The sequence below is a fragment of the Carcharodon carcharias genome, chromosome 31, assembly GCF_017639515.1.
Source record: "Carcharodon carcharias isolate sCarCar2 chromosome 31, sCarCar2.pri, whole genome shotgun sequence".
Classification (NCBI taxonomy): domain Eukaryota; kingdom Metazoa; phylum Chordata; class Chondrichthyes; order Lamniformes; family Lamnidae; genus Carcharodon; species Carcharodon carcharias.
The window spans coordinates 6,576,265-6,603,013 of record NC_054497.1 but is presented as its reverse complement, the minus strand read 5'-3'; the positions used below and the strand labels follow the sequence as shown (position 1 = coordinate 6,603,013).

General features: G+C 48.6%; 1 protein-coding gene across 1 annotated transcript in view; it reads right to left on the bottom strand.

The window, feature by feature from the left end:
• LOC121271718 (proline-rich protein 12-like) overlaps window positions 1-26,749 on the bottom strand; it is a 65,955-nt gene that overhangs the window by 25,922 nt on the left and 13,284 nt on the right. The window contains exons 2-4 of the mRNA XM_041177903.1: window positions 9,412-9,524; window positions 7,660-7,821; window positions 1,823-5,397 (exon numbers count right to left, since the gene is read on the bottom strand). Of these exons, the coding sequence (XP_041033837.1) occupies window positions 1,823-5,397; window positions 7,660-7,821; window positions 9,412-9,524 (3,850 nt within the window). The remainder of the gene's footprint in view (window positions 1-1,822; window positions 5,398-7,659; window positions 7,822-9,411; window positions 9,525-26,749) is intronic.

Sequence of the window (26,749 nt, the reverse complement as noted above, 5' to 3'; positions counted from 1 at the left end):
GGCATCTTATGTTCTTCTTTCCCTGGGGGACCAAAAATATGTCTATCCCAGTCTTAAATTTACTCAACGATGAAGCATCCACAACCCTCTGAGGTAGAGCGTTCCAGAGACTCAAAGGAGAAGAAATTTCTCCTCATCTCAGTCCTAAATAATCAGTCCCTTATCCTGAGAATATGCCCCCGTGTTCTAGATTCCCCAACCAGCGGAAACAACCTCTCAGTGTCTACCAAGCCCCTGCAGAATCTTGTATGTTAAATTAGATCACCTTTCATTCTTCTAAAATCCAGACAGTATAGGCCCAGTTTACTCATCGTTGGATAATCTCATCTCAGGGGCCAATAGAATAAGCTAGCAACAACGTCATAAGTTTGCTTTTAGCCACTCAACACACTGGTTCAGCTCACGACACTTTCACAGGGGAGTGGTCCACACACAAAGAGAGGCATGATTTAATATTTTTAAGCAATAAAAAAACGAGAGGTCAGAGGAAGAGACAGCTGGCTTCTTGAGCGCCCTCAGACACTCAACACGATCGTGGCTGATCTTGGGCCTCAGCTCCAATTTCCCGCCTGCTCCCCTCATCCCAAAAAATAGCCAAGAGATCAAAAAATCTGTCTATCCCAACCTTAAACATATTCTCCATAACCCTCTGGGGGGGGGAGGGAGAGAATTCCAAAGATACACAACCCTTTCAGTGAAGTAATTTCTCCTCATCCCAATCCGAAATGATCAGCCCCTTATTCTGAGGCGCCTTAGGGTGTGTTTTTACTTCAAAGGCGCTATATAAATGAAAGCCGTTGTTGAAAAAGGGCCACAGGGATGAGGCTGTGGGAAACGTCTTCAGACCCAGGCCATTCAGCCCATCATACCTGTGCTGGCTCTTGAGCTAGCCAAATAGTCCACTTCTCCCATGCTTTCCCCACAGCCCTGCACAATTTCTTTCCTTGCAAGTTTTCATCCAATGTCCCTTTGACAGTTATTCAGTCTGGGGCTTGACAGGGTAGATCCTTTCTCCCTTCATGAGGGCACCATTTCAGAATAAGGTGTCTCCCTTTTAAGGTGAAGATGAGGGGGAAATTCCTCTCTCAGAGGGGCGCTAATCTTTGGAATTCTCTTCCCCACGGAGCAGTGGAGGCTGGGTCAATGAATCCAGGCTGAATTAGACAGATTTTTGATTTAAAAGGTTTATGGGAGGCAGGTAGGAAAGCGCATTTGAGGCCAAGGGCAGATCAGCCATGATCCTACAGAGATGCCAGGGCATTAAAGGAGCCTAACGGCCTACTCCTACTTCTTAAGTTCTTCCACTGCCCTTTCAGGCAACGCAGAAGGGCTACAGCACAGAAGGAGGCCATTCAGCCCATCATGTCTGCGCTGGCTCTCCAAAGGACCAATTCATGCCACCACCAACCCCCCCCCCCCCCACTTTCTCCCCATCACCCTGCACATTCTCCCTTTTCGGATGTCAGTCTAATTCCCTCACGAATACCCCCCCTGCCTCCTCCACACTCTCAGGCAACGTCTTCCAGAACATAAAAGGCTACGTTCCTCATAACATTTAAGAAGTATTTGGATGTGCACTTGCGATGCCATGGCGTACAAGGCTATGGGCCTAGTGCTGCAAAACAGGATTAGAATAGTTCGATACTTATTTGACCGGCGCAGACTTGATGGGCCGAAGGGCCTTTTTCATTACTGTCGACCTCTATGACGCTAAAAAACAAATGTCCTGTGTTTTTCTAATAAAGCTATTCAACATGAAATTTCACACTCTCCTGGTTCAAACTGCCTTTAAAATAGGGAAATAAGTGAAAGGTGCCTTTACCTTGCTGGATTTTACTTGTTTTTCCATTTTAAAGCCCTCGTTTTCACTCTCTGCAATCTTCTTGCCCCTTCCCCTGCCGCGCCCCCTCTTTTTGGGCCCATCTTGGGCCACACCTTGAGGTGGCTCGAGGGGCCGGATTCTCGGCCGACCCCTCGGCCTCGGAGGCCCTTTCTCCTTGGGCTTCGAGGCCCGCTTTGTTTTCTTCTTGCCCCCGTTGAGGTTGTTGCCAGAGCAGAAGTCGATGTCGGAGACCGGACTGATGTTGGTCCTGGTCCGGCAGCTGGAAATCAGGTCGGGGAGCAGATCCGGGAGCCGACGGTTGTTCAGCCGGATGTCGGCCGGCACGTCCTCTTTCTCCTCGTCCTCAAACTCGTACTCCTGGGCGTAGTTCTTCTTTGGCGGCTGAGGGGGAGAGTCCTTCTTCTTCAGGAGATGCAGGGAGGAGGTCTTCAAGAACTTCTTGGTCTTCATGGAGCAGAAGCTCGCGGTCGTCAGGGGCGACTTGATATCGGCGCTCGTAGGCCCGTGGCTCGGCTGAGTCAGGCCCAGGTGCTCAGTCTGAACGGTGGACTCCAGCTCGGGCTTCATGGCAACCGAGTCGAGGTCCAAGTGGACGTTCTGTTGGCTGTTGCCGGTCTCTGAGGCGCAGTAGCCCTGGAAACTCTGGTTCGAGTGCATCATTTCGAAGCTGGACTTCATGCCGTTGCTCCTGTCCATCGCCTGGTTGCCCTCATCGCCGCACGGCTGCTTGCTGTACTCCTCGTTGCCACAAGGCGCAGAGCAAAACATGTCCTCCATTCCCGGAAAAAAGTTCCGCTCCTCGTCCTGCAGGAGCGAGTCCGGGAAGCAGATCGAGGTGAGGGGGACAAATCTCTGTTTGGTGCTCTGGGGGCTGGCCGAGCTGAACTGGTCCTTGGGCTCCATCTGCTGCTGGGAGACCTGTTGGGAAGGCTCCGAGGTATCCAGCTGCAAGGTCTCGCCGGATTCGGGAAGCAGGTGCTGCTGGGACTGGACTTGGCCGGTCTGGGAAAGGTGGCTCTCCAGGTGGAGGTCAGGCTCCAGGAACTCCTGCATCTCCTGGGGCTGCATGCTCTCTGGCTGAGGGAGGCCCTCCATGCCCTCGGACTGCAGGCGCTCGGACTGGAGCGACCCCTGCAGCTGAGGTGACTGGGGGTCCGCCTGGATCTGGTGGGAGTCCAGCAGGTGCGAGTCCATGGGTGGCGCGTGCGGGTGGACGTCCATCGACTGCGAGCGCACGTGGGCCTGCATCTGCTGGCTCTGCAGGTGGACCTCCAGCATCTGCAGCTGGGGTGACTGGGCCTCGGAATGCAGGCGCTGCGATTCCATCATGTGCACGTCCAGCGGGGTCTGCACCTTCCTCTGCTGCGCCTGCATCTGGCTCTGGGTGTGGGTCAGCACCGACTGCAGCAGCTGGGACTGCTGGCTGGGGGCTTGGTGCGCCAGGGGCAGCTGCATCTCCGGCGAGGTGTCCAGCATCATCTGCGAGCTCTGCTGGTTCTGCAGGATGCTGTGCGGCTCCAGCTGGGAGGCCTCGGACGCCATGTGATGGGCCCGGGAGCTCTGCTCCGGCGTTTTCTGCAGGTAAGAGTGGGCCGGGTTGATCTCTTTGCTGGACCCGTCCAGGTGGGGGGTCTGGAGGTGATCGACTGACTTCTTGATGTCTTGAGCCAGGCTGTCAATGCTGTTGGGCTGATGGCTGTAGTGTACCACCGAGGTCACCAAGGCGTCTGCGGAAGAGCGGCTGTGCCCGTACTCTTTCTGCCTCTCGCCTTTCTTTTTCTCCTTCAGACCCTGCAAGGACATCTCCAGAACCTGACTGTCCAGGCTCGAGTTCGTCCTGATGACGCTCTGCAGGTGGTACCTCTCTTCGGACTTGGACATTTCGTAAACGATGCTCTTGGGGGCCCGGTCCTCGCACTCCACCAGGCTCTGGGTCGAGACTCGGGGCGGGCTCTGGGAGTCCAACAGGTGCTGAATGAGGAAGTCCTCGTCCTCCGTCCTCTCCGACGAGAGCAAGTCCGAGTCAGATTTCGTCTTGCCGTAAGATGGCGTTCTCTCCAGCGGTGGCTGGGAGGACTGGAAGCTTTGCGAGTGGGACGACTGTATGAACGAAGGGGACAGAACGGAGGACAGGTACTTCTGAGACTGTTCCGGGGAGGTGACGCTTTGGGACCTGCTCCCAGTCGGGGACTGGAGGGGCCGGATTATCTGAGAGGGGCTGGCCTCTGGCAGGCTTTGAACGTGGCTGGCTGAAGAATAAACGATCGACTGGCCGTGGGAGCTCAAGGCAGGGGAATGTCCGGTGGCGTAGCTGAGAGACGGGCTGGCGGTCGGCATCCCCTGCGAGTGAGCGGGGACGTAGCTCTGGCCCTGAGTGACCGACGAGTGGGGCTCCGACTGGACACCGTAGCTCTGGATGGAACCGACGGACGACAGGCCCTGCAGCTGCTCCGGCGAGTAGTTCTGCGCTTGGCTGACGCACGTCTGCAGGGCCTGCGACTGGCCGCTGGAGTAGCTCTGGGCCTTGCTCACGGTGGTCAGGTCCTGGGACTGGCTGGAAGTGTAGCCCGGCGACTGGGTGACGGCGGCCAGGTTCTGGGCCTGCGTCACGCTGTAGCTCTGCGACTGGCTCATGCTCAGCAGGCTCTGCGACTGGCCCGGGGAGTAGGCCTGGGGCTGGCTGGAGATCACCGAGCTGGCCTTGGGCGTCGAGGAGGAGAAGTTGTGGGACTGGCCGCTGGAGGAGATGCTTTGGCACTTGGGGGTGGCAGTGGCCCTTTGGGCCTGCCTCGAAGCCGAGTAACTCTTCGATTTTGAGGAGGAGGAGGACGAGGAGTAGCCCGGCGACTGAATGATGGGTCTGTAGCTCTGCGAGTGCTCGCCACGTGCCTGGGAACTCTTCTGGCTGCCCTCGCTGCTCACCGGGGACTGGTCACCGAGGGGGCTGCAGGAGAGGGTCGAGTGCCGCGGCATCTGTTGGAAACTGTGGCTCCCTCCGCAGCTCAGGTAGTGCTGCAAGGAGTGATGGGAGGCAGGCAGCTGGGCCTGCGCGCTGGAGGGCCGCTGGTAGTGCTTAATCACGCTGTCCTGGCGGGGGATGGCTCGCTCGATGCCGGAGGCCGGCGAGCTGGAGAAGACCGAGGTGTTGTACAGCTGCGAGGCCTGTTCCGAAGGCCCCAGCGGCGAGGAGAGCAGGTTGAACTGTGACTGTAGGTGCCGGGAGGCCGACTCCTGTGCCGTGCGGTAGGCCGAGCTCTGAGATGGCAAGCCGGTGCCCAGGACGGCGCTGCCGAGGCGGTCAAAGGTCAACGAGGACGGGACGCTGGACTGTGAGGACTTGATGTGGAGGAGGGGGTCGTGAGGTGACAGCAACCCATTGGAGCTCGGGCTGAAGGTGGCATCCTGAAGGGTCAGCGATGACGTCACCGGGAAACTCCGCCCACTGAATGAAGCCGGGTGTTGATAGGCTGAGAGGGCAGATGAAGATGGAAAAGTCCCAGAACCAGGAATGGCCCCGGAGATGAATAACTCCGCTGGTCCCGGGGTGTGCATGGCTACAAAGACGAGAGAGAGAGAGAGAGAGAGAGAGAGATTATTTGGCATAGATTTTACAACACAGAAACAGGCCTTCCAGCCCAACAGGTCTGCGGTGTTAAATATTCTGTGTTTAATTATGTGGGTCTAACTGATCTATGCTCTCTGTGCTTGATTGGTTAAGCCTGGGTGTTGACTTAGAGCAAAGTAAACAGGCACAGAGAAGCTATTAGATACTGAGCTGTAAGCATGGTGTAGACCGTTTAAAGAATTGTATAAAACTCTGTAAATAAATTTCCTGCACACTTTGAAACCATCTCTGCATTGATCTGAAAATCAAATATATAAAATATGCAACAAAGTCCATGCAGGTGTTTACGCTCCACACAAGCATCCCCCCCGCTTCCTACTTCATCTCACCTTATCCACATATCCTTCTATTCCTTTCTCACTCGTGAGTTTATCCATCTCCTTCTTAAATGCGTCTACCTCTTCACCTCAGCCGTTCCCTGCAGTAGTGAATTCCACATTCTAACCCTGCTCTGGCTAAAGAAGTTTCTCCTGAATTCCCGATTGGATTTATCAGTGACTATCTGATGGCCTCTCGTTCCAGTTTCCCACAAGTGGGAATATCGTCTTTACATCGACTAAAATCTTTGGAAAGAGCTTTTCCAATTTGATCCACTTGTTGCAATTATTTTCCTTTCCAGGTGTCTAGCCAGTTCCCTTGATATGAACGATGCCGCTTTCACCACCCTTTTCAGGCAGCGCATCCCAGGTGATAATGTGCTACGTAAAATAATCGTTTAGCTCATGCTTTCTGTCCTGAAGGTTTTGACTGGTGCAGGAGTTCCTTTATTAGCCGAGACAGGAATAGAAGGACATATGGATAAGGTGAGATGAAGGCACTGAGGCTCAGACCTTTCAACCGTTAGGTCCACTTAACTTAGTGGGTCAGCGTGGGGGCCAGTAAACATAGGCCCCAGCGTTCGTGAGCCACATCTCCAAAGGAGGGAACTGTAAGTGCGCCCCATCCTGTCCTCACCCTTATTCTCCACCACTCCCCAAGCCATTACGACTGATGCCTCGGCTCTGATGAGCCAACTTGACAGAGCCCAGGGTGGTTTGGTGACGAGATCTTGCTGCTTCAGTGCACTCACCAACTGAGGATCAAAGGCAGATGATGGAGGAGGGATGGGGGTGGGGGAGGGGCAATATCAGATTGCACCTCCTAGAACTGGGGTCTGCGACCTGCAACTGCAGGGGCCCCCCATGCGACTCATTGAGGACTCAAGTGCAGTTCAAGGGAACAAAGGACTTAGGAGTATGACTAGGCCATTTGGCCTCTCGAGTTTGCTCTGCCAGTCTATAAGATCATGGCTAATCTGGGTGTGATCTTAACTCGGCTATCCTGTCCACACCCCCCATAACCCTCGACTCCCTTGCCTATCAGAAAAAAAAATCAATCTAACGCAGCCTTGAATAAAATCAACGACCCAGCCTCTACTGTTTTCTGAAGAAGAGAATTCCACACATGAACAACTCTCTACATGAAAATAAAATCCTCATCTCAGTCTTGTAAGGGAGACCTCTTATTCTTAAATCATGTCCCCATAGTTCTAGTCTCCCCCACAAGTGGAAACATCCTCCTATCAAGTCCCCTCAGGATCTTATATGCTTCACTAAGATCATCTCTCGTTCTTCTAAACGCCAATGGGTATAGGCCCAACCCTGTTCAACCTTTCCTCAAATAGCTGAGGCCCCAGCATTGATTCCTATGGCACTCCCCAAGTGACAGCTTGCCAACCCGTAAAAGACCCATTTATCCCTACTCTCTGCTTCCTATTAGCTAACCAATCCTTTATCCATGCTAATATATTGCCCTCCTACACCATGTGCACTTATCTTGCGTGTGGCATCTTATCAAATGCCTTTTGGAAATCTGAGTACAGCACATCTACAGGTTCCCCTATATCCACTTTGGCTGTTATTTCCTCAAAAAGTTCCAGTTAAACACTTTCCCTTTCACAAAACCATGTTGACTCTGCCCAATCACATTATGATTTACCATTAATTCTTATCAATCAAACATATTTATATGATTATTAACTGGTTTACAAGTGACTCTTGCTGCTATTGAGATTGCTGACCACACACCCCCCTCCCCCACCTCCTATCTGAGAGACTAGTTCGTAAATAATGGGGGAGGTGAGAAAGAGCTGGAAAACCATCACTGCAGTGTACTAGAGGAAAGACAGTTAACACCTCACATTGCATCTTACCTGTCTGCCAGGATGGAGTTCGGAACTGTGAGAGGAGGGAGGAGGCAGAGGGTCCAGGTTGCGGAGCCCGTGATTCCAGAGCGGAGATGAGGTTCATGACAGATGCGTCTGGGGTGGTGCTGCCAGCATGGTGAAGCCCGGTCTCGAACAAGCCCGACAGGCCTAAGACAGAACAAATGAAAAATCCGTTAAGTTTAGAAACCACAAATGCATTTTGTTGGAAGTGTGTAGGAGGAAAAGAAAGAGCCTGCATTTATATAGCGCCATTCACAGGCTCAAGATGCCCCAAAGCGCTTCACAGCCGACGAAGTACTTTTCGAAATGTAGTCACCGTTGTAATGTAGGGAACGCAGTAGCCAGTTTGCGCACAGCAAGCTCCCACAAACAGCAATGTGACAACCACTTTCTGTAATGTTGATTGAGGGATAAATATTGGCCAGGACACAGGACAGAGCGTCCCCGCTCTTCTTTGAAATAGTGCTGTGGGACCCACCCAAGAGAGGAGGCAGGGCTTTGGTTTAAAATCCCATCCGAAAGGGGACACCTCAGACAACGCAGCACTCCATCAGACAACTTTGCATTGGAGAGGCAGCCTAGTCTCCAGAATGGGACACGAACCCCACAACCGTATGAGTCAGAGGCAAGAGTGCGACCCACTCAGCCATGGCTGATAACCGGCTTTTCTTCCGTAAGCCTCTACTTCCTCCACAGCAATGAAGTGGAAATGAGCCTCTGGACACCAGGCCTACTCAATCTCCTAACACTCGCACTGGGGGCAGGAAGGGGAAATATTAATAGCCACAATGAAGCAAAAATAGTGAAGAGCAAAACAGGCCATGTACAATCATCGGCAGAGTTTTGGTCTCAGATTGCTCCCATTGCCAATGATGGGTCTGTAGCCAATATTTCAATATAATGAGGTGTCTCACACAGTCAAAATGTGCCCTCAAGGCATAAACCCAATCATAGAACAAAATCTATAACTGCACTGCTATTGGACATCCCTCACTGCATGTTAGGCAAAATGTTAATGACAACACTGAAATCTTAAGTGACAGCACTGTGGTGCGTGATGGGGTAGAAGCTGTTTTCTATTCCTTAGCTTCACAGGTTAGCGCCCCAACCCAGTGTTCTTGCGCGTTTAATGGTTAATCCAATGTCACTATGTGAATAAATCACCTCCTGATTCCCCCAAAGCCTGTCAAACGTCTACAAGTCAGGAGTGTGCTGGAATACCCCTCACGTACCTGGATGAGTGCAGCTCCCACAACGCTCAAGAAGCTCGTCATCATCCAGGACAAAGCAGCCTGCTTGGCTGGAACCCCATCCACAAACGTTCACTCCCTCCATCCCTGACAAAGTGGCAGCAGCAGTGTGTACCATCTGCAAGATGCACTGCAGCAACTCACCAAGGCTCCTTTGACAGCACCTTCCAAACCCACAACCACTAACATCTAGAAGGACAAAGGCAGCAGATACATGGGAACACCACCACCTGGAAGTTCCCCTCCAAGCCACACACCATCCTGACTTGGAAATATATCGGCCGTTCCTTCACTGTCGCTGGGTCAAAATCCTGGAACTCCCTCCCTAACAGCACTGAGGGTGTACCTACACCACAGGGACTGAGGCGGTTCAAGAAGGCAGCTCATCACCACCTTCTCAAGGGCAATTAGGGACGGGCAATAAAAATGCTGGCCTAACCAGTGATCTGACAAACAAAGCAAAAAAATAAATAAAATGGCTACTCACCAGCAGGATGATGGTTGGTCGCATAGCCTTGGAGAGGATGGGGCGTTGCATACGCTTGTCTATGCAGGATGTCTGTTTCTGGGTGTGAACTGCGAGATCCGCCATACACCAGACTAGATAAGAATTAAATTTTTTTAAAATTAAGCAGTTATTAAGTGTGCAGCGAAAGATTGGCATATTGGAAGAAGGAAAGAGTCTTGAACTGGCCTCAGTTAACCCATCACCGACCCCACAACCCCCCCACCCCCCAGCAGAGAGACACCAACTGTGGTTGGATAAATTCCTGGAGATTTTGTCATGTGACCTCCCACCTTGAACTGTCCCTGCTCATTGTCATTGGTTAGAGTTGCCAACTGTGATTAAATGTATTCCTGGAGGTTTCACCAGATAACTTTCCCCCATGCTCCAGCCATTAGTCAGCCAACACATCTATCCTTGTGACGCACTGCCTTCCTACGCCAATTGGAAAGCAAAAAGACTCATTACCCAATTGGATGATGCTTGACTGCCAGCCAAACAACTTTCCCCCCCCGCCATTTTCTATATTTTTATATCTGGGAAAGAGGAATGTTCAAAGAAAATGACAAAAAAAAAGCTATCTTTTTTAACGTCCCGATGATTTATCTCCAGGGTTGCACACAGCAGTGTCCTGGAGATTGATCCCCAATTCCTGGAGACTCCAGGCCAATCCTGCAGAGTTGGCAACCCTACCATTTGTTGCCCGACATCTTCATTGTCACGGAGCTTACCCGCACCAACTGGAAAGCAGGCTCCTCACAACTTGATTGGATGACATCTGGCTGCCAGTTAAAAGGCTTCTTTTTTTGCACACCCCCAACATCTTTACAACCAATAAATAAAAAGGCTCAACAACAATGGAAAATAGAACACACTGTTTTTTAAATTATTTTTCAAAGCCTCTGTGACTTTTCTCCTGGGTTTTTCTCTCAGCAACATTGTGGAGATTAACCTACAGTTCCTGGAGATTCCAGGTCAGTCCTAGAGGTTTGGCAACCCTAGCCTCACAGTCAGAACTTTGTCCAACCTCACACCTTTTACATGGAAGCACAAGAGAATACTCCCCACCTTCCTGGGTGAGTGCAGCTCCCACAACGCTCAAGAAGCTTGACACTATCCAGGACAAAGCAGCCTACTTGACTGGCACCACATCCACAAACGTTCACTCCCTCCACCACTGACGCACAGTAGCAGCAGTGTCTACCATCTACAAGATGCACTGCAGGAACTCATCAAGGCTTCTTTGACAGCACCTTCCAAACCCATGACCACCACCATCTAGAAGGACAAGGGCAGCAGATAGATGGGAACACCACCACCTGGAAGTTCCCCTCCAAGCCACTCACCATCCTGACTTGGAAATATATCGCCGTTCCTTCACTGTTGCTAGGTCAAAATCCTGGGACTCCCTTCCTAACAGCACTGTGGGTGTACCTACACCACATGGACTGCAGCGGTTCAAGAAGGCAGCTCACCCACCACCTTCTCAAGTGCAACTAGGGACGGGCAATAAATGCTGGCCCAGCCAGTGACACCCACATCCCGTGAATGAATTAAAAAAAAGATGCTCAGACTACATATTCTGGCCTATTTCAGCATCTTGTATTAATGATACAAAGCAGACCTGACACAGGCAACAATTTAACTGGGCTGAACTGACTGCAACAAACACTGGACTGTTGTTGACCTCAGATGAGACTGGGCAGTTTACTCTACTGCCAGTGTCAAACTCACTTAGTTTCCATTTCTCATCCCTTTTGTGTTGCCCAGTTGCCTGGAATAAGCAGTTGGACTGGTGTCTGGTCAGGCTCCATGTAGGTGGACATTGCCCCAAAGGGTTCAAGGCTCAGTGCAGAGCCTTGAGCCCATAATCTAGACTGACGCCCCCAATAACAGCACAGAGGGAGTTTTTAAAAATTCATTCCTGGGGTGTGGGTGTTGCTGGTGAGGCCAGCATTTATTGCCCTTGAGAAGTTGGTGGTGAGCTGCCTTCTTGAACCGCTGCAGTCCATGTGGTGTAGGTACATCCACAGTGCTGCTAAGGGGGGAGTTCCAGGATTTTGACTCAGCAACAGTGAAGGAACAGTGATATATTTCCAAGTCAGGATGGTGAGAGGTTTGGAGGGGAACTTCCAGGTGATGGTGCTCCCTTGTATCCATTGCCCTTGTCCTTCCAGATGGTAGAGGTGTTGGGTTTGGAAGGTGATGTTGAAGGAGCCTTGTTTAGTTCCCAAAGTGTATCTGGGGTGCTGCCTTTCTGATGAAGCATTACACCAAGGCCCTGTCTGCCCTCACAGGTAAAAGATCTCCTAGCACTATTTGAACGAATAAATACCAATGAAAATGAATACTGGTAAATAAGAGAGAGGTGTCGCTGAAGCTTTTCATCTTGCACTCATCAGGACAAACACAAGAATGCCAAATTTCAAATAATTACAACAATTTATACTACAGGAGATAGAGTGCTGATTGGTTGATAATTCGACTCTAATTAATTGGCCGAGGCGTTGCCACGGAGGCGCAAGGCTTGAACATATTCCTTTTGTTTGCAGAGAACGGGTCATTAAGAATGAATGTATGTTGCTTCTAGTAGGTATAAACGAGCTACGTTACGAGCTCGACTTAAACAATTTTTTTCCGGCTAATTCCGTACATCCAAGCGACCGGTAAAAAAATGCGCAAAAAGTTTGTATGTTTGAGTTTTGCTTTTTATTTATCCAAATGATTAGTGATCAGATTATGAATGATAATTTAGATGAGGTTGTCGGTTTTTACTTTATTCCATTGCGACGCTCCTTTTTGGGCTTCACTTGGGTCCAAATCAAAACCCATGTCAACCCCTCGAAAACATTACCCGTGTAAAGTTTGACCGCATGACTTGTGGCCAAAAAAATTGGTTTAAAACCTTTTTGACTTTTATGCAAATATACATAGAAGGTTGATTGCTTGGTTCCAGTTGGACCCACTCTTTGCTGCCTAATGACTTAATGTAAAAGGAGGACAACGAGCTCCTTGAACAGTTACATCAGGAAAATACACAGCAAAATCCCACAAAGAACGAGGGGAGCCACCAGTTAAGCTCCTTTCTCGGCTGTGCTGGTTGAGGGAGAAACGTCGCAGCTCTTTGTCTATAGAACAATGGGAGTTTTTTCCCATTAGGAGGAGGGTTGCCTGGTTTAACACAGCCCCTGAACCTCCAACAATGAACTTCCCCTGCACTGCACTGGAGCGACAGCCTTGGGTGTGGAGGGTGCAGTCCACATGCACAATAATTTAATTCAAAGATAAGAGACCCAGCAACTGAACCAAGCCATCACTTGGAATATACATCCACTTCCTTTAGACTTACTATTCACAGAATCTCACAGTGCAGAAGAGGCCCTTCGGCCCATCGAGTCTGCAACGACACGTGAGAAACACCTGACCTACCTACCTAATCCCACTGACCAGCACTTGAATGTTATGACATGTCAAATGCTCATCCAGGCACTTTTTAAAGGATGTGAGGCAACCTACCCTCCCAGGCAGTGCATTCCAGACCGTCACCACCCTCTAGGTAAAGAAGTATTTCCTCATCCCCCTAAACCTCCTGCCCCTCACCTTGAACTTATGTCCCCTCATGACTGCCCCTTCAACTAAGGGTCTATTCTCTCCTTGCAACCTCTCTACCTCCCTCCCTCCCTTTCACGTGTGGCTCCTTCCTGTCTCTCCTCTCTGTTGCTTTTGCCTCTCTTCAATTCTTCCCTATCTTCTGTTACCCCCTCCTGCTTTGTGTCACTCTCTAATCCCTGCACAATGCACCATCATCCCATTGACAACTCTTTATCCTCAGTCCAAGGCATCATCCCAAGGGTATTGTTTATTTGCTTAAAACGCACAAAACCAGTCCGGGCTAATGGGGATCTTCACCGAGAAAGTGGGGAAAACTCCTTCCACTAGGGCCAAGAGATTCGAAGGGTATGTAGCCCCTTTGTCTAAGGTGTTCATGTGAGGGCCAGATCAGCCTCGATGGTTATAACCTTCTTTTCCAAAGAGTCTATCAATAATACACAGGCTCACACTTGTGTCTGGAACAAACTTGCGTTTACATAGCACCTTTCACGTCCTCGGGACGTTCCAAAGCTCTTCACAGCCAATAAAGCATTTTTGAAGTGTGGTTGCTGTTGTAATGTAGGAAATGCGGCACCCAATTTGTGCACAGCAAGCTCCCACAAATGGCAACGTGATAATGACCAGATCTTTTCTTGGCTTTATGGGTTAAAAGCCAAGGCCCCTACAGTATCTTTTACGTCCACTTTAGAGGGCAGGCGGAGCCCTGTCTTAATGCTTCACCCAAAGGACGGCACCTTTGACAGTGCAGCAGCACCACCACCACACCCCACCCCCCCCCCCCACCCAGGAGTGTCGGCCTAGATTAACTGCTCAAGTGCCTGGAGTGGAGCTTGAAACCACAACCTGCTCCAATGAAATACTGTGGCCCTCATTCTAAGGAAACTCCACTTTCTAGGGTCCTGTCCATCCAACCTCGAGATCAAGCACAGAGATGGCAGCCTGATCCGTGTCAGAGTCCAACGGCAACAACATCAGAAAGATAAGGCTGATGGCACTCAACTCCAGTAGGTGAGATCTGCACAGGCTAAATACTACTATTAGTGCTATCAGCAAACGCAACACAATTCTAGCCTCACATTACTTCTAGAGAGGCTGCACTGTGTGATTAATCCAGTCAGCCTCCAAAACCAGCAGTCAAGTGTCACAGAACCACTTCTGGTGTCTGTGGACCTCTCTCTCACCTTTTGCTATCCACTTGACATCACGGTCTTGATCTCTGCCCCTTATACACAGCAGTTGACACGTTGAGTTAATCATTGCCTCGCAGGTCAATAGCTCCGAGGCGAATGACCCACTCATTGAGCCACTTTGCAGGAGTCAACCCCAAAGTCTCAACTGGCCTCAGTGCCCCAGGCTACAGGGAGAGGAGAGAAAGTCTGCCATCGCTGCCACTTTCCAGTGATGGCTACTGCAAAATGCAAGGCCAGAAGCTTTGAAAGAAGACACAGGCTGGGACTGAGCACCACTGGTCTAATAAGTGGCCAATAAAGACTTGCATTTCTATAGTGCCTTTCACAACCTCAGGATGTCCCAAAGCACTTTACAACAATAAAGTACTTTTGGAATGCAGTCACTGTCGCGATGTAGGAAATGCAGTAGACATTTTGCGCACAACAAGCTCCCACAAACAGCAACGTGATTACATCCAGGTAATACTGTTTTTTTTTAAAATGGTGATATTGGTTAAGGAATAAATGCTGGCCAGAACTCAGGGGAGAATTCCCCTGCTTACACATTTGCTAAGGCACTAGATGACGGCATTCTTTATGGAACTACATCCCGGCAAGGGCCGGTGTACTCCGGACAGGAATAAACTTGGCAAAGAATAAAACCGACGATTTTTCAGCAACATGGGTAGACATCACACCCCATAAGAGCACCGGGAGCTGAATTCTCTGGGAACATTCGTGGAACTTAGAACTCAAACTCTACTGCAAGAGCACCGACACCCGAGTCTGCCCTCAGCTAGGCCGCCTGATTCTCCTCGGGGTCAGAATGTCACGGGTTCAACTCCCAGTCTCTACAGGTTCGTGTTCCAAACCCACATCGACACTAATACATAAATACAAGTCTTTCTTTTTACCCCCAGCTCCCAGGGTTAGAGAAAATTTGCTTGTAGTCTCTATACAGTGATTCCACTGGTTGTGATTCCTTCACAGTCAAATAGCCTACAAACATTATTGGTCGAGGGGCTAACATGTTTAATGGCTGGTTGTGATAGAAGATGTTGCATACATGCAAACATAAATAGGAGGATGCATTCAGCCCTCCAGCTCGCTCGGACATTCAATACGATCAAGGCTGATCTTTTGCCTGAACTCAACTTTCTCGCTCAGTCCCCAAATCCCCCGATTCCCTGTGATGCCAAATATCAGTTTGTTTCAGCCTTAAATATACTCAATGATGGAGCATCCACAACCCTCCGGAATAGGGAATTCCTAATATTCACAACCCTTTGAGTGAAGAAATTTCTCCTCGTCTCAGCCCTAAATAATCGATCCCTTAATCCCGACAATACCCCCATGTTCTGGATTCCCAGCCAGGAACTGGTGGGTCACATCAAACAGCATGTCCCAGCTGCTGTTCGCAACAGGCAAGGTGCAGACCATACCCAACCAGTCCATGCTTTAAAAACACAAAGAATCACTTCTAATTTTGGTCAGTGATTAGACAACATTTACTAAATAATCCTCAGTGTGCTGAGAATTTCGCTGACAACCAATTTACGATTGTCAGCCGGGCGGACGGTGAGGCGCACTTTGCATGTACTGGAAGCTACATATATGAATACACAGGGCCCTGTTCTTTGCAGACAGAAAGAAAATGTACACACAATGCGCCTGCTTCAGCTAAACAAAATACGTGACAGCCATTCGCTGACTCATTCCTCGGGGCAATGCCTTGACCAATCAGGGTCAAGCTGCCTGGCTTAAATTTCAAACAATGCTTGGCAGTTAAACATCAGTCACCATCACTGGTGCACTCTCCATGGTAACGCCTCGACCAATCAGAGTCCACTTGCTAACCAATCAGCACTCTCTTCACATACAGTATAAAGTATTATTTTTCCCGTAATTGGTATTCTTGCGAAATGTCCTGATGAGTGCAAGGCAAAAAGCTTCGACACGTCGCCTTTTTCAACAATAACCTAATGCAACTTCACTGTGCGGCCTCCAATGCACAGTGAATATATAAATATAGAGACCAAAGCTGCATGCAGTACTGCGTTCTCACTGGAGCCCTGTACAATCGATGACAAACGCATACATACAGTCTAGTGCAAGAAAGCAGCGGCAACTAATCTGGTACAATGTGGACAAGGGGAAACGTACATGTGCTTTATTGCACGCTCAGTAAAAAACCCCACCAAAAGTTCTTAATTACTTGGTTGTGGATTAGCCCCTTTCTGCACAGCACACACAGCAGCGGGATGAACAACTGGTTAATCTGGAACAGGGTGAGGGTGGACAGTGACGTCCGCAGGCACCATCCAGGGATGGTCTCCGTTTAACATCTCATCAGAAGCTAAACACGCTCTCATCAGCCGCAGTTATACGATAGGGTGAACCCGCAAAGTTCCAACGCTGACAGGAGTTACTAACTGAGCCAAGTTAACTTTCATAATATACCCTTTCCCCACATATAGATCGTTCTACCTCCAACTGCACCTCCCTGTTATTTTTCTGTAAATCTTTCCAATTCCTTCAAGGAACAAAGAAAAGTACAGCACAGGAACAGGGCCTTCGGCTCTCCAAGCCAGCGCCGATCATATTGCCCGTCAACTAAAACATTTTGCACTTCCGGGGTCCGTATCCCTCTATTCCCATCCTATTCATGTATTTGTCAAGCTGCCTCTTAAACACCACTATTGTACCTGCTTCCATCACCTCCTCTGGCAGCGAATTCCAGACAATCACTACCCTCTGCGTAAAAAATTTGCCCTGCATATCTCCTCTATAGTTTTCTCCTCTCACCTTAAATCTATGTCCCCTAGTAATTGACTCTTCCACACTGGGGAAAAAGCTTCTGATTATCTACCCTGTCCATGCCACTCATAATTTTGTAAACTTCTATCAAGTCGCCCCTCAATCTCCAGCGCTCTAGTGAGAACAATCCGAGTTTCTCCAACTTCTCCTCATAGCTAATAACCTCCAGACCAGGCCCTCTGTTTGGTAACTTACTCCTGCCAACTATAAAAGTAGGGAAGTCTTGCTACAATTATTCAAGGCCTTGATAAGACCATATGTAGAGCAGTGTGTGCAGTTTTGATCTTAAGGAAGAATATACTTGCATTAGAAGCAACTGAGAGAAGATTCATTAGGCTGATTGCTGGGATGAGGGGGTTGCCTTTTGAGGGAAGGTTGCGCAGGTTGGGGCTATACTCATTCAGGTTCAGAAGAACGAGAGGTGATGTTATTGAACCATAGGAGATTCGGAGGGGACTTGACAGGATAGACACTGAGGGGATGTTTTCCAATATGAGGGAATCTAGAACGAGGAGACATGATTTCAGAATAAAGGGTCACTCATTTATGATGGAGATGAGGAGGAATTCCTTCTCTCAGAGGGTCATTAGTCTCTACCCCAGACAGCAGTGGAGGCTGGCTCATTGAGTAAATTCAGATTTTTGATCTGGAAGGGAGTCAAAGGTTGGGGGGGGGGGTGGGGTTGGAAAGTGGAATTGAGGCCACAATCAGATTAGCCAAGACCTTGTTGAATGGCAGAGCAGGCTCAAGGGGCTAAATGGCCTACTCCTGCTCCTATGTTCTTCTGCCCTCCAGCTGAGCCATTCTCTCTGAGCCTTTGTTACTCCCTCCTCCTCCTCCTCTCCGATCCTTCATCTTCCTCGCTGCCAGTGTGTCCACAGTTTCTTCACACAACTCCACAATGCACGGTCCAACTGGGTTGTGTGTGTGTCTGGGAAATGTATTTGCTTAACAAACACATAATCAGCCACTATTCTGAGGCCCTGACAATCAGAGGCATGTTTCTGTGACATTTGTGTAATAACAAATTCGATCTACATTATTAATGTGGTCTATGTCTTAATCTGTCTGTTCAAGGTGTCTTCGTGTCTGTCTTAAAATTACCTCTGCATAAATCCTGGAGGGGGGTGGGGGGAATGTTTATATTTAAGTGAATATCCTTTCCCAAGGGGACCAGTGGGAAACGCTGGTGCAATACTGAGCTTTGAGAGTCCTGTATTCAATTTGTGTTCGTGCCATGTCAGCTGACCTGTGGAACCCACAGACTGAAGAGGGGCACGCAGCCAGAATTCCAGCTGTTCACAATCGCAAACCTGCAGCTCTCTGCTACAGCGGGCCCATTTGTGGATCTGGCTCGGCCTTGACGGCCTCCACAGTTGATCAGCCAGCTCACCAACTAAGTTTGTATTAGTGAGGTGCCATAGCGAGAACTGGCTCCAGGAAACGGGAATTTGGTTTTTTTTTACCATATTAGAAATCTTCCAACTGTGAGCACTGCCACTATAAATAATTGTGCCCACATTTATAACAAATCACCTATGTAAACAGGTCACACTGTATTTACAGCCTCCCAGCAGAGGTAGCGCAATACTGCCTCAGTTTAACGTCCCCATACTCCTCAGCATTTAGTTCAGAAAAGCTTCTTCTCTCCAATGCTTCTCAAGCGGCTCCAATTTTAACTATTTTATTACCAATAATAACAAAATCCAAACATTAAATCAATGAGAATGGAATGTATAATAAGGGCGCACATTTATATGACACATTTCAAGACCTAAGGACATCCCAAAGATTTTACAGTTAAGTACATTAGTGTAGTCATTAATGCAATGCAGTAAACCTGGCAGCCAATTTGCACACAGCAAGCTCCCACAAACAGCAATGTGACAATGACCAGATCATCTGCTCTTGTTTATTCATGTCGGTTGAGGGATTAATATTGACCCCAGGACACCAGGGAGAACACTCCTTTCACATCTTCAAAATGGTGGCCATAGGATTTTGAGAGAGAGTGGGATCAGAGAGTAGGTGGGCCCCAGTTTGACATCTCATTTGAGAAATAGCACCTCCAAAACCCTGAACTGGGACTTAAACTCACAACCACCTGACTCAGAGACAGGAGTGCTACACACTGGGCCACAGCTGACTGCAACATGGGGCCAAACCCAAGTTTGTGCTTCCTGATCCAATTATATCCGCTTCTATAGCCCCGCTGCAGCTGAAGACTACAATCAGAAACTGCACGCACAGCGTGACTGGAGACACACTCGTTTGTGTGTCAAGGTGATCTTCCCCCCCTTCCCCTCATGTCTAAGTAAACAAGCACACAACCTAGGACAAGGCGGCAAAAAAATGGATCCGTCTCATTTTGTTGCTATAGTTGCACTGAGATCATTTCGTGCAAACACACAATTCAACAACCACTGAAGTTTCACAAGTTCATCGAGTTCAGAATAAAACAGGCATTGGGATAAGGCCGAGCGAGGGCACCGACACTCACTGAGTGCACATCTTACAACACAACTGATGGCCGGTTATTTTAGATCTCCAGTCACCCACCCCTAGTGTTGCCAACTCTACTTGGGAGCATTCCTGGAGGCGTCATCACATGATCTCCTGGTCCCACCCCCGCCCTCCCACCATTGGTCCACCCTCCACGCACCACTGCCTTCCCACAGCTAATTGGAAAGCTGGCAGATTCTGTCACCCAATTAATCTTGACTGTTTGGGGGTTGTGGGGTCTTTGGGGGTAGTAAGGGTCGGGGAGGAGGTGGTGATGAGGAGCTCCAATGGTCCGGTTCATCCATGAAGCAGCAATCACTGTAAGATTGCCGCTCCGCTCCTACTTATCTGCACCCACCCCAATGTTGCTCCACGTTTCTGGCTGGCTCTTCCAAGGCCAGCTTCTTCGGAATTGTAGGGCGTATAGTCGCATGCAGAACTCCATCGTAGCACTAGAGCGTTGGGCAGAGAGAGGCCACTAAGTGGGTTGTCTTATGAGGAAAGGTTGGACAGACTGGGCTTGTTTCTACTGGAAAAGTGAGGGGTCACTGGGTTGAAGTTTACAAGATCCTGAACGGCCTTGACAAGGTGGATGTGGAAAGGATGTTTCCCCTTGTGGGTGAGTCCAGAACTAGGGGGGTCACTGCTTTAAAATTAGGGGCCGCCCTTTTAGGACAGAGATGAGGAAAAATTTTTTCTCGCAGAGGGTTGTGCGACTTTGGAACTCTGTCTCAAGAGGTGGTGGAGGTGGAGTCACTGGATATTTTTAAGGCAGAGGCAGATAGATTCCCTTTGCTAACAGGAATCTAAGATTACCGGGGGTAGATGGGAATGTGGAATTCGAAACGCAAGCAGATCAGCCATGATCTTATTGAATGGCAAAGCAGGCTCGAGGGGCCGAATGGTTTTCCCCATGTTCCTATTTCTTAGGTTTCTTACTCGCTGTTTATGTACTAGCTGCCATAAGGAAAGTTTAAATGTCCAGAGTAAGTTTTAGTGAATGTGTGGGGTGATAGGGTCATTAGGGTGCGTGAGGTAAGTGGGTAAGCAATAGGATGGCAAGCGGGTGAGTGGGGGGTAGTCGGATTGGTTTGGGGCGGGGTAGGGGGGTGTAGTCAGAGGATTCAGTGAGGGTGACTGGGGAGGTCAGCTCTATAGTTACCCAGGAGTCAGACTAGGATTTTCCTGTCTAACATCTTCTGGCTAACTATCCAGGTAAGTAAGTCAGAAATATTTGGAGGGTCCCAGGGAGCAGGGGAATTGTCCATAGGAAGTTCAAACTTCCCATTTAGGTCAGCATGTCAGGACTTCCACAGGGTCCAGACGTGCACCTTGGCTCGTATATCCGGTCTCTGACAATCTGGAGACCGGAAGAGCTGGGCCAATATTTTTAGCAAATTGATTATGAAGTGTTTAAAGAAAATAATTTTTAAAATGACACAATTTTCTCTCATGGCTCCTAGAATTGTTCATACCAGAGTAACCTTCAACTTTTGGTGATTCCAAAACTGTTGACCCTTATCACCCCTGCTGACCTTGGGCTGGGAGTAACTTTTCCTTGGCAGCCCTTTCGTTCTGCCCTCGGTGGGAGTCAGGCCCTAGGCTTTCAAACATTGGCCTTTGAGGTTATCAGATCTCTGTATGTGTTGACTGTTGTCAATACTCCAAAACCTCGGCAAATACCCTTTCAAGTATCTGAGACTGTCTTTTACAGCTTCCTAGCCTTTGCAATGGACGCCCATACCAACAACACAGAAAGTTTTTAAGATGTACAGCTTCCATTACAAATCCTTGCAGGCCCCAAAATGTCCACCATACTGGTCCTTTCCAGTGGAGGTCAAAGGGCAGCAACCAGGAAAGTCGAACCCCAGTAGTCCTTTCTCAACCCTGACCTTGGAGCAGAGGCTAACTCGCTGTACAAGTGCAAGATGCTGTTGTGCACTGAGATTCACTCAGCAAGGGCCAGTGTTTGAGCCCTGGTTCTTCCCGCTGTGTGATTGAGTGACTGGGGGAGGCGGCGCCAACAGGATGTTCCCCCCCCTCAGCGGTTGCTCAGGGAGCTTTTTTTTTCCTTATTTGTGAAGAGACTCTGAAAGGAAGACCCAGCAGTTAAACGGTGCCATGTTGCACAGCCTTGGGGAACACCTCGAGACGCTTTATACACAACAAACTGCTGCTGTTCCCTCGGCCAAACGCGGCAGCCATTTTGCACCCAGTGAGAGAAGGGAATAAGTGGCAGAAATGTTTCTGGTGGTGCTGATTGTGGGTGAACAGTAAGCCCCATGAGAATCAAGTCTCTTCTCTGAATACAGTCAGTGGATTTTCACGTCTACCCAAGTGGGAGGGGGCAGGGTTTGTTTATTTTCTTTTAAAAAGTGTCTTGCAATGATCTATTGATACCTGGGATACAGCTACCTGTGTTGGGTAGTGTGTTACCAACCCTCCAGGATTGCCCTGGAGTCTCCAGGAGTTCAATATTCATCTCCTGGATACTGCTACAAGAAAAACCATGGAGGCAGCAAAAATTGCTTTCTTACCCCACCACCCTTTTTTTAAGTATTTTTCTCATAAAAATATTGGAAGGTGGGGAATTAAAGATGTTGACTGATCAGGGCATCATATGATGAAATCTCCAGGAACACATCCAGTCAGAGTTGGCAACCATAGAGTTTAATGTTGTTTTGACAAACAGACACTTGGGGAGATGCTTGAACACACTTCGCTCTCTCAGAGGCAAACCATTCCATTCTGTGTGTACTGGCTGACTTGAGTACTTCTGCAAATATAGCAAATTAATAACCATGTCACAATTTTGTAAACGGTAATCCAATATGGATAAGACTATTTAAGCAAACTTGTGCAAGGGCTTTTGATGGAGTAGGTCATGGGTTGTTGAGCCATTCAGCCTAGAATATTCCAGTTTCAATTTACACTATTGCCAGGCTCACATTTATTTAAGTCGCTCTTGGGGTAATGGTGGCAATTTATTGCCACCATTTATTGCCTCCACCCCGGTTGCCAAAGAGGGGTTGGGAGGTAGTGGTATGAGCTGCCCCCTTAATCTGCTGGTCAAAATTTTTGATACATCAGGTAGGTTCACTGGCCCCCTTCAGAGGGCGAGTGAGAGTCGACCACATTGGTGTGGGACTGGAGTCACTTATAGACCCAGACCGGATTAGGACGACTGGTTTCCTTATTCCTTATATTTATTTATTCCTTCATGCAATGTGGGCATCGCTGGCAAGGCCAGCATTTGTTGCCCATCTCTCATTGCCCTTGGACTTAAGAGGCTTGCTGGGTCATCTCAGAGGGCATTTAAGAGACAACCAGATTATTGTGGATCTGGAGTCACGTGTAGACCAGACCAGGTAAGGATGGTAGATTTCTCTCTTTCAAGAGCATTAGTGAGCCAGATGGGTTTTTATGACAATCGATGATGGTTTCATAGTCACCGTTACTGAGACTAGCTTTCAATTCCAGAATTGTTAATTCATTGAACTTAAATTCCACCAGCTGTAGTGGTGGGATTTGAACCCGTGTCCCCAGAGCATTAGCCTGGGCCTACCAACTCCCCTTAAGAACATTAGAGTGAGCCAGTCGGGAATTTAGAACAATCTGATGGCAACAGTCACTTTTACTGATATTTTCCAAATGCTACTCTGACAATTCCAATTCTCAAACAGCTCTGATGGGATTTGAACTTAAAGTCTCTGGATTAATAGTCCAATAACATAGTCACAAGATTACCATGAAACATATCGTAATCCAACACAGGTTATACAGCAAAGAAAGCTAGTCACTTCCTGTTTCTTTTGAGACAATCATTTGGGCCTCTGCTCAAGAACAGGAGCTGGGGATTTACAAGCAACTGCCAACCGACAGCAACATCTGCCCAACTAGTCTTGGTTTACAAGCAACCGCCAACCTATAGCAACATCTGCCTCTAACTAGTCTTGGTTTACAAGCAACCGTTGACCGCAGCAACATCTGCCTCTAACTAGTCTTGGTTTACAAGCAATTGTCAACCAGCAGCAACATCTGCCTCTAACTAGTCTTGGTTTACAAGCAATCGTCAACCAGCAGCAACATCTGCCTCTAACTAGTCTTGGTTTACAAGCAACCGTCAACCTACAGCAACATCTGCCTCTAACTAGTCTTGGTTTACAAGCAATCGTCAACCAGCAGCAACATCTGCCTCTAACTAGTCTTGGTTTACAAGCAACCGTCAACCTACAGCAACATCTGCCTCTAGCTAGTCTTGGCTTACAAGCAATCGTCAACCAGCAGCAACATCTGCCTCTAGCTAGTCTTGGGAAGTGCACACTTGGACCACTTTCCCCACTGAGTAGCTTGAACAGGGATTTGACAGGGAATGGCCAGGTTAAAGCATGCCCACAGCCAAGCATTATAATTGTGCTCCAGGCGCCACATCACCAGGGAGCAATGCCACGGGACATCAACTCGTTTTACACCGATGGTAAAAACAAAAAAACTGCGGATGCTGGAAATCCAAAACAAAAACAGAATTACCTGGAAAAACTCAGCAGGTCTGGCAGCATCGGCGGAGAAGAAAAGAGTTGACATTTCGAGTCCTCATGACCCTTCGACAGAACTTGAGTGAGTCCAAGCTTGGAATCATTCTGAATTCTGAAACGTCAACTCTTTTCTTCTCCGCCGATGCTGCCAGACCTGCTGAGTTTTTCCAGGTAATTCTCTTTTTCTTTTACACCAATGGTATTGTATTCTAATGCTGTGCCTCAAGCGACCATCTTAATTTATCCTGACAGATTGCTGCCACTCTTCTAACTCTCAGGTTGACAGAGTTGTAACCACTGACACTTCACATAACTCGACATGCTCTCTCGACAAAACTTGCATTTATATAGCGCCATTTATGTGGCAGAATTCCACAGGATCAGGCAAAATTGGGCACTGAGCTGCACACAGAGATATTAAGACAGGTGGTGAAAAGCTTAGTCAGGGAGGTAGATTTCAGGGGAGGAGAGAGGCGGACAGGTTTTAGGCAGGGAATTCCAGAGCTCAGATCCTTGGCAGATCCTTGGCAGCCGAAGGCAGGGTCACCGATCGTGGAGCGATTAGAATCGGGGATGCCCAAGGGGCCGCTCTGGGCACAGCCTAAATTCAGAATGAGAAATATACATTGATACTGCTCCGACATAAGGCATGGTGGCGCAGTGGTTAGTGCTGCTGCCTCATAGCTCCAGGGACCTGGGTTCGATCCTGACCTCGGGTGTTTGCCTGTGTGGAGTGTGCACGTTCGCCCCGTCTTGGTGTGGGTTTCTGCCAGGTGCACTGTCCAAAGACGTGCTGGTTAGGTGGACTGGCGACAGTAAATTGCTCCTTGGTGTGCATGTAAGTGTGCACCCTGTGATGGACTGGCATCCCATCCTGGGTGTACCCTGCCTCATGCCCACTGCCTGTCAGGATAGGCTCCGACACCCTCTGACCCCGAATTGGATAAAGCGGTTCTGGAAAAGTGAGTTTGAGTAATCTCGCCTTGTAAGTTAACCTCCGGTAAATTTATTTGAATAACAAGGTCATCGACCTGAAACGTTAACTCTGTTTCTCTCCCCACAGATGCTGCCAGACCCGCTGAATATTTCCAGCGTTTTCTGTTTTTATTTTTAATTATACTGCTGAATGCTTTTGCTTTGTTGAAAGGGGCATTGCGTGAGTGTTTAACACACCCACTGTCACACTTTGCTGACATCTTAACAGCAACAATGACAATTGTGATAGTTGCACCTCCAGATTCACATTCGAAATAAATTAAAGATTCTTTATTTAAGTAAAATAATTAAAGGGTGCTCCCCCAATTGTCTAGTTGGTAAAGACACTGTTCTGGGCACTACCTTACTGTACCAGAAAGCAGGGTACAGGCTCCCTTCCTGTGGAGTTACCTGATTTCATCCACTGTTGGGCGAAAGGGTTTGAGGGCTTTTTTTTAAAAATTCTTTCATGGGATGTGGGAGTCACTGGTAAGGCCAGCATTTGTTGCCCATCCCTAATTGCCCTTGAACTGAGTGGCTTGCTAGGCCATTTCAGAGGGCAGTGCATTGCTGTGGGCGTGGAGTCACACGTAGGCCAGACCAGGTAAGGACAGCAGATTTCCTTCCCTAAAGGACATTCGTGGACCAGATGGGTTTTCTACAGCAATTGATAATAGTTGTCATGGTTACGTTACAGAGACCAGCTTTCAATTCCAGATTTATTAATTAATTGAATTTAATTTCCACCAGCCACGTGGTGGGATTTGAACCCATGTCCCCATGGGCATTAGTCGGAGCCTCTGGGTTTTTACTCGGGTGACATTAGCACTATACCAACAGGGGATGATGGGAAGGGAATGGCCAACGTTCCTACAACTGATCATCGTTTGGTGATTCGGGCTACAAGAGCTGCATCTTCCTTTAGGAAAGCGTGCCAATGAGATGCTCCAATGTCAAATAAGGATACAGCAGCACAGTGGTTACATTACTGAACTCGTAATCCAACAACCTGGACTCATCGTCTGGAGTCACAAGTTCGAATCTCAGCCCGGGCAACTCAATTAATTAAATAAGTTTGAAATGAGAGGCTAGTATCAGTAATAATGATCAGGAAGATGCCGGATTGTCATAGAAACCCATCAGGTCCGTGAGGGAAGGAAATCTGCAGCCCTTACCTGGTCTGGCCTACATGTGATTCTAGACCCACAGCAATGTGGCTGCCTCTTAACTGCAATGAAGTGGCTAACCCTCCACCTTTCTTGAGGGAAAATGGGGAGGGCAATAAATGCCACCCTTGCCAGTGATGCCCACAATCCAAGAATGAATAAAACAAAAACTCTCCCACATGTTGCATGGCTGTATGGCTAAGGTGACCATGGGGTTGGATCAGGTGATGGGGGTTAGAACTTGAAGGGGACAAAGAAACAAGATCTAAGGAACAGGGCGATATCATTTACAATACTGCATCTTCAGGACCAGTGAGCCAATCCAGCCTTGACCGAAGAACGCAAGTGTTTCTGCTAGCTGCTGTTACAGGACAGGCTCACTTCAGTTCAGCAACAAATTGGAAACTCACTCAAACCAGCTGCAATAATTGCAGTGTGAATTGGAAATGTCAAATTCATTTTTGCAGGGGATTTTTCTGAAGCTGAAAAGAAACTTTACTCTGTATCTAACCCTGTGCTGTACTTGTTCTGGGAGTGTTTGATG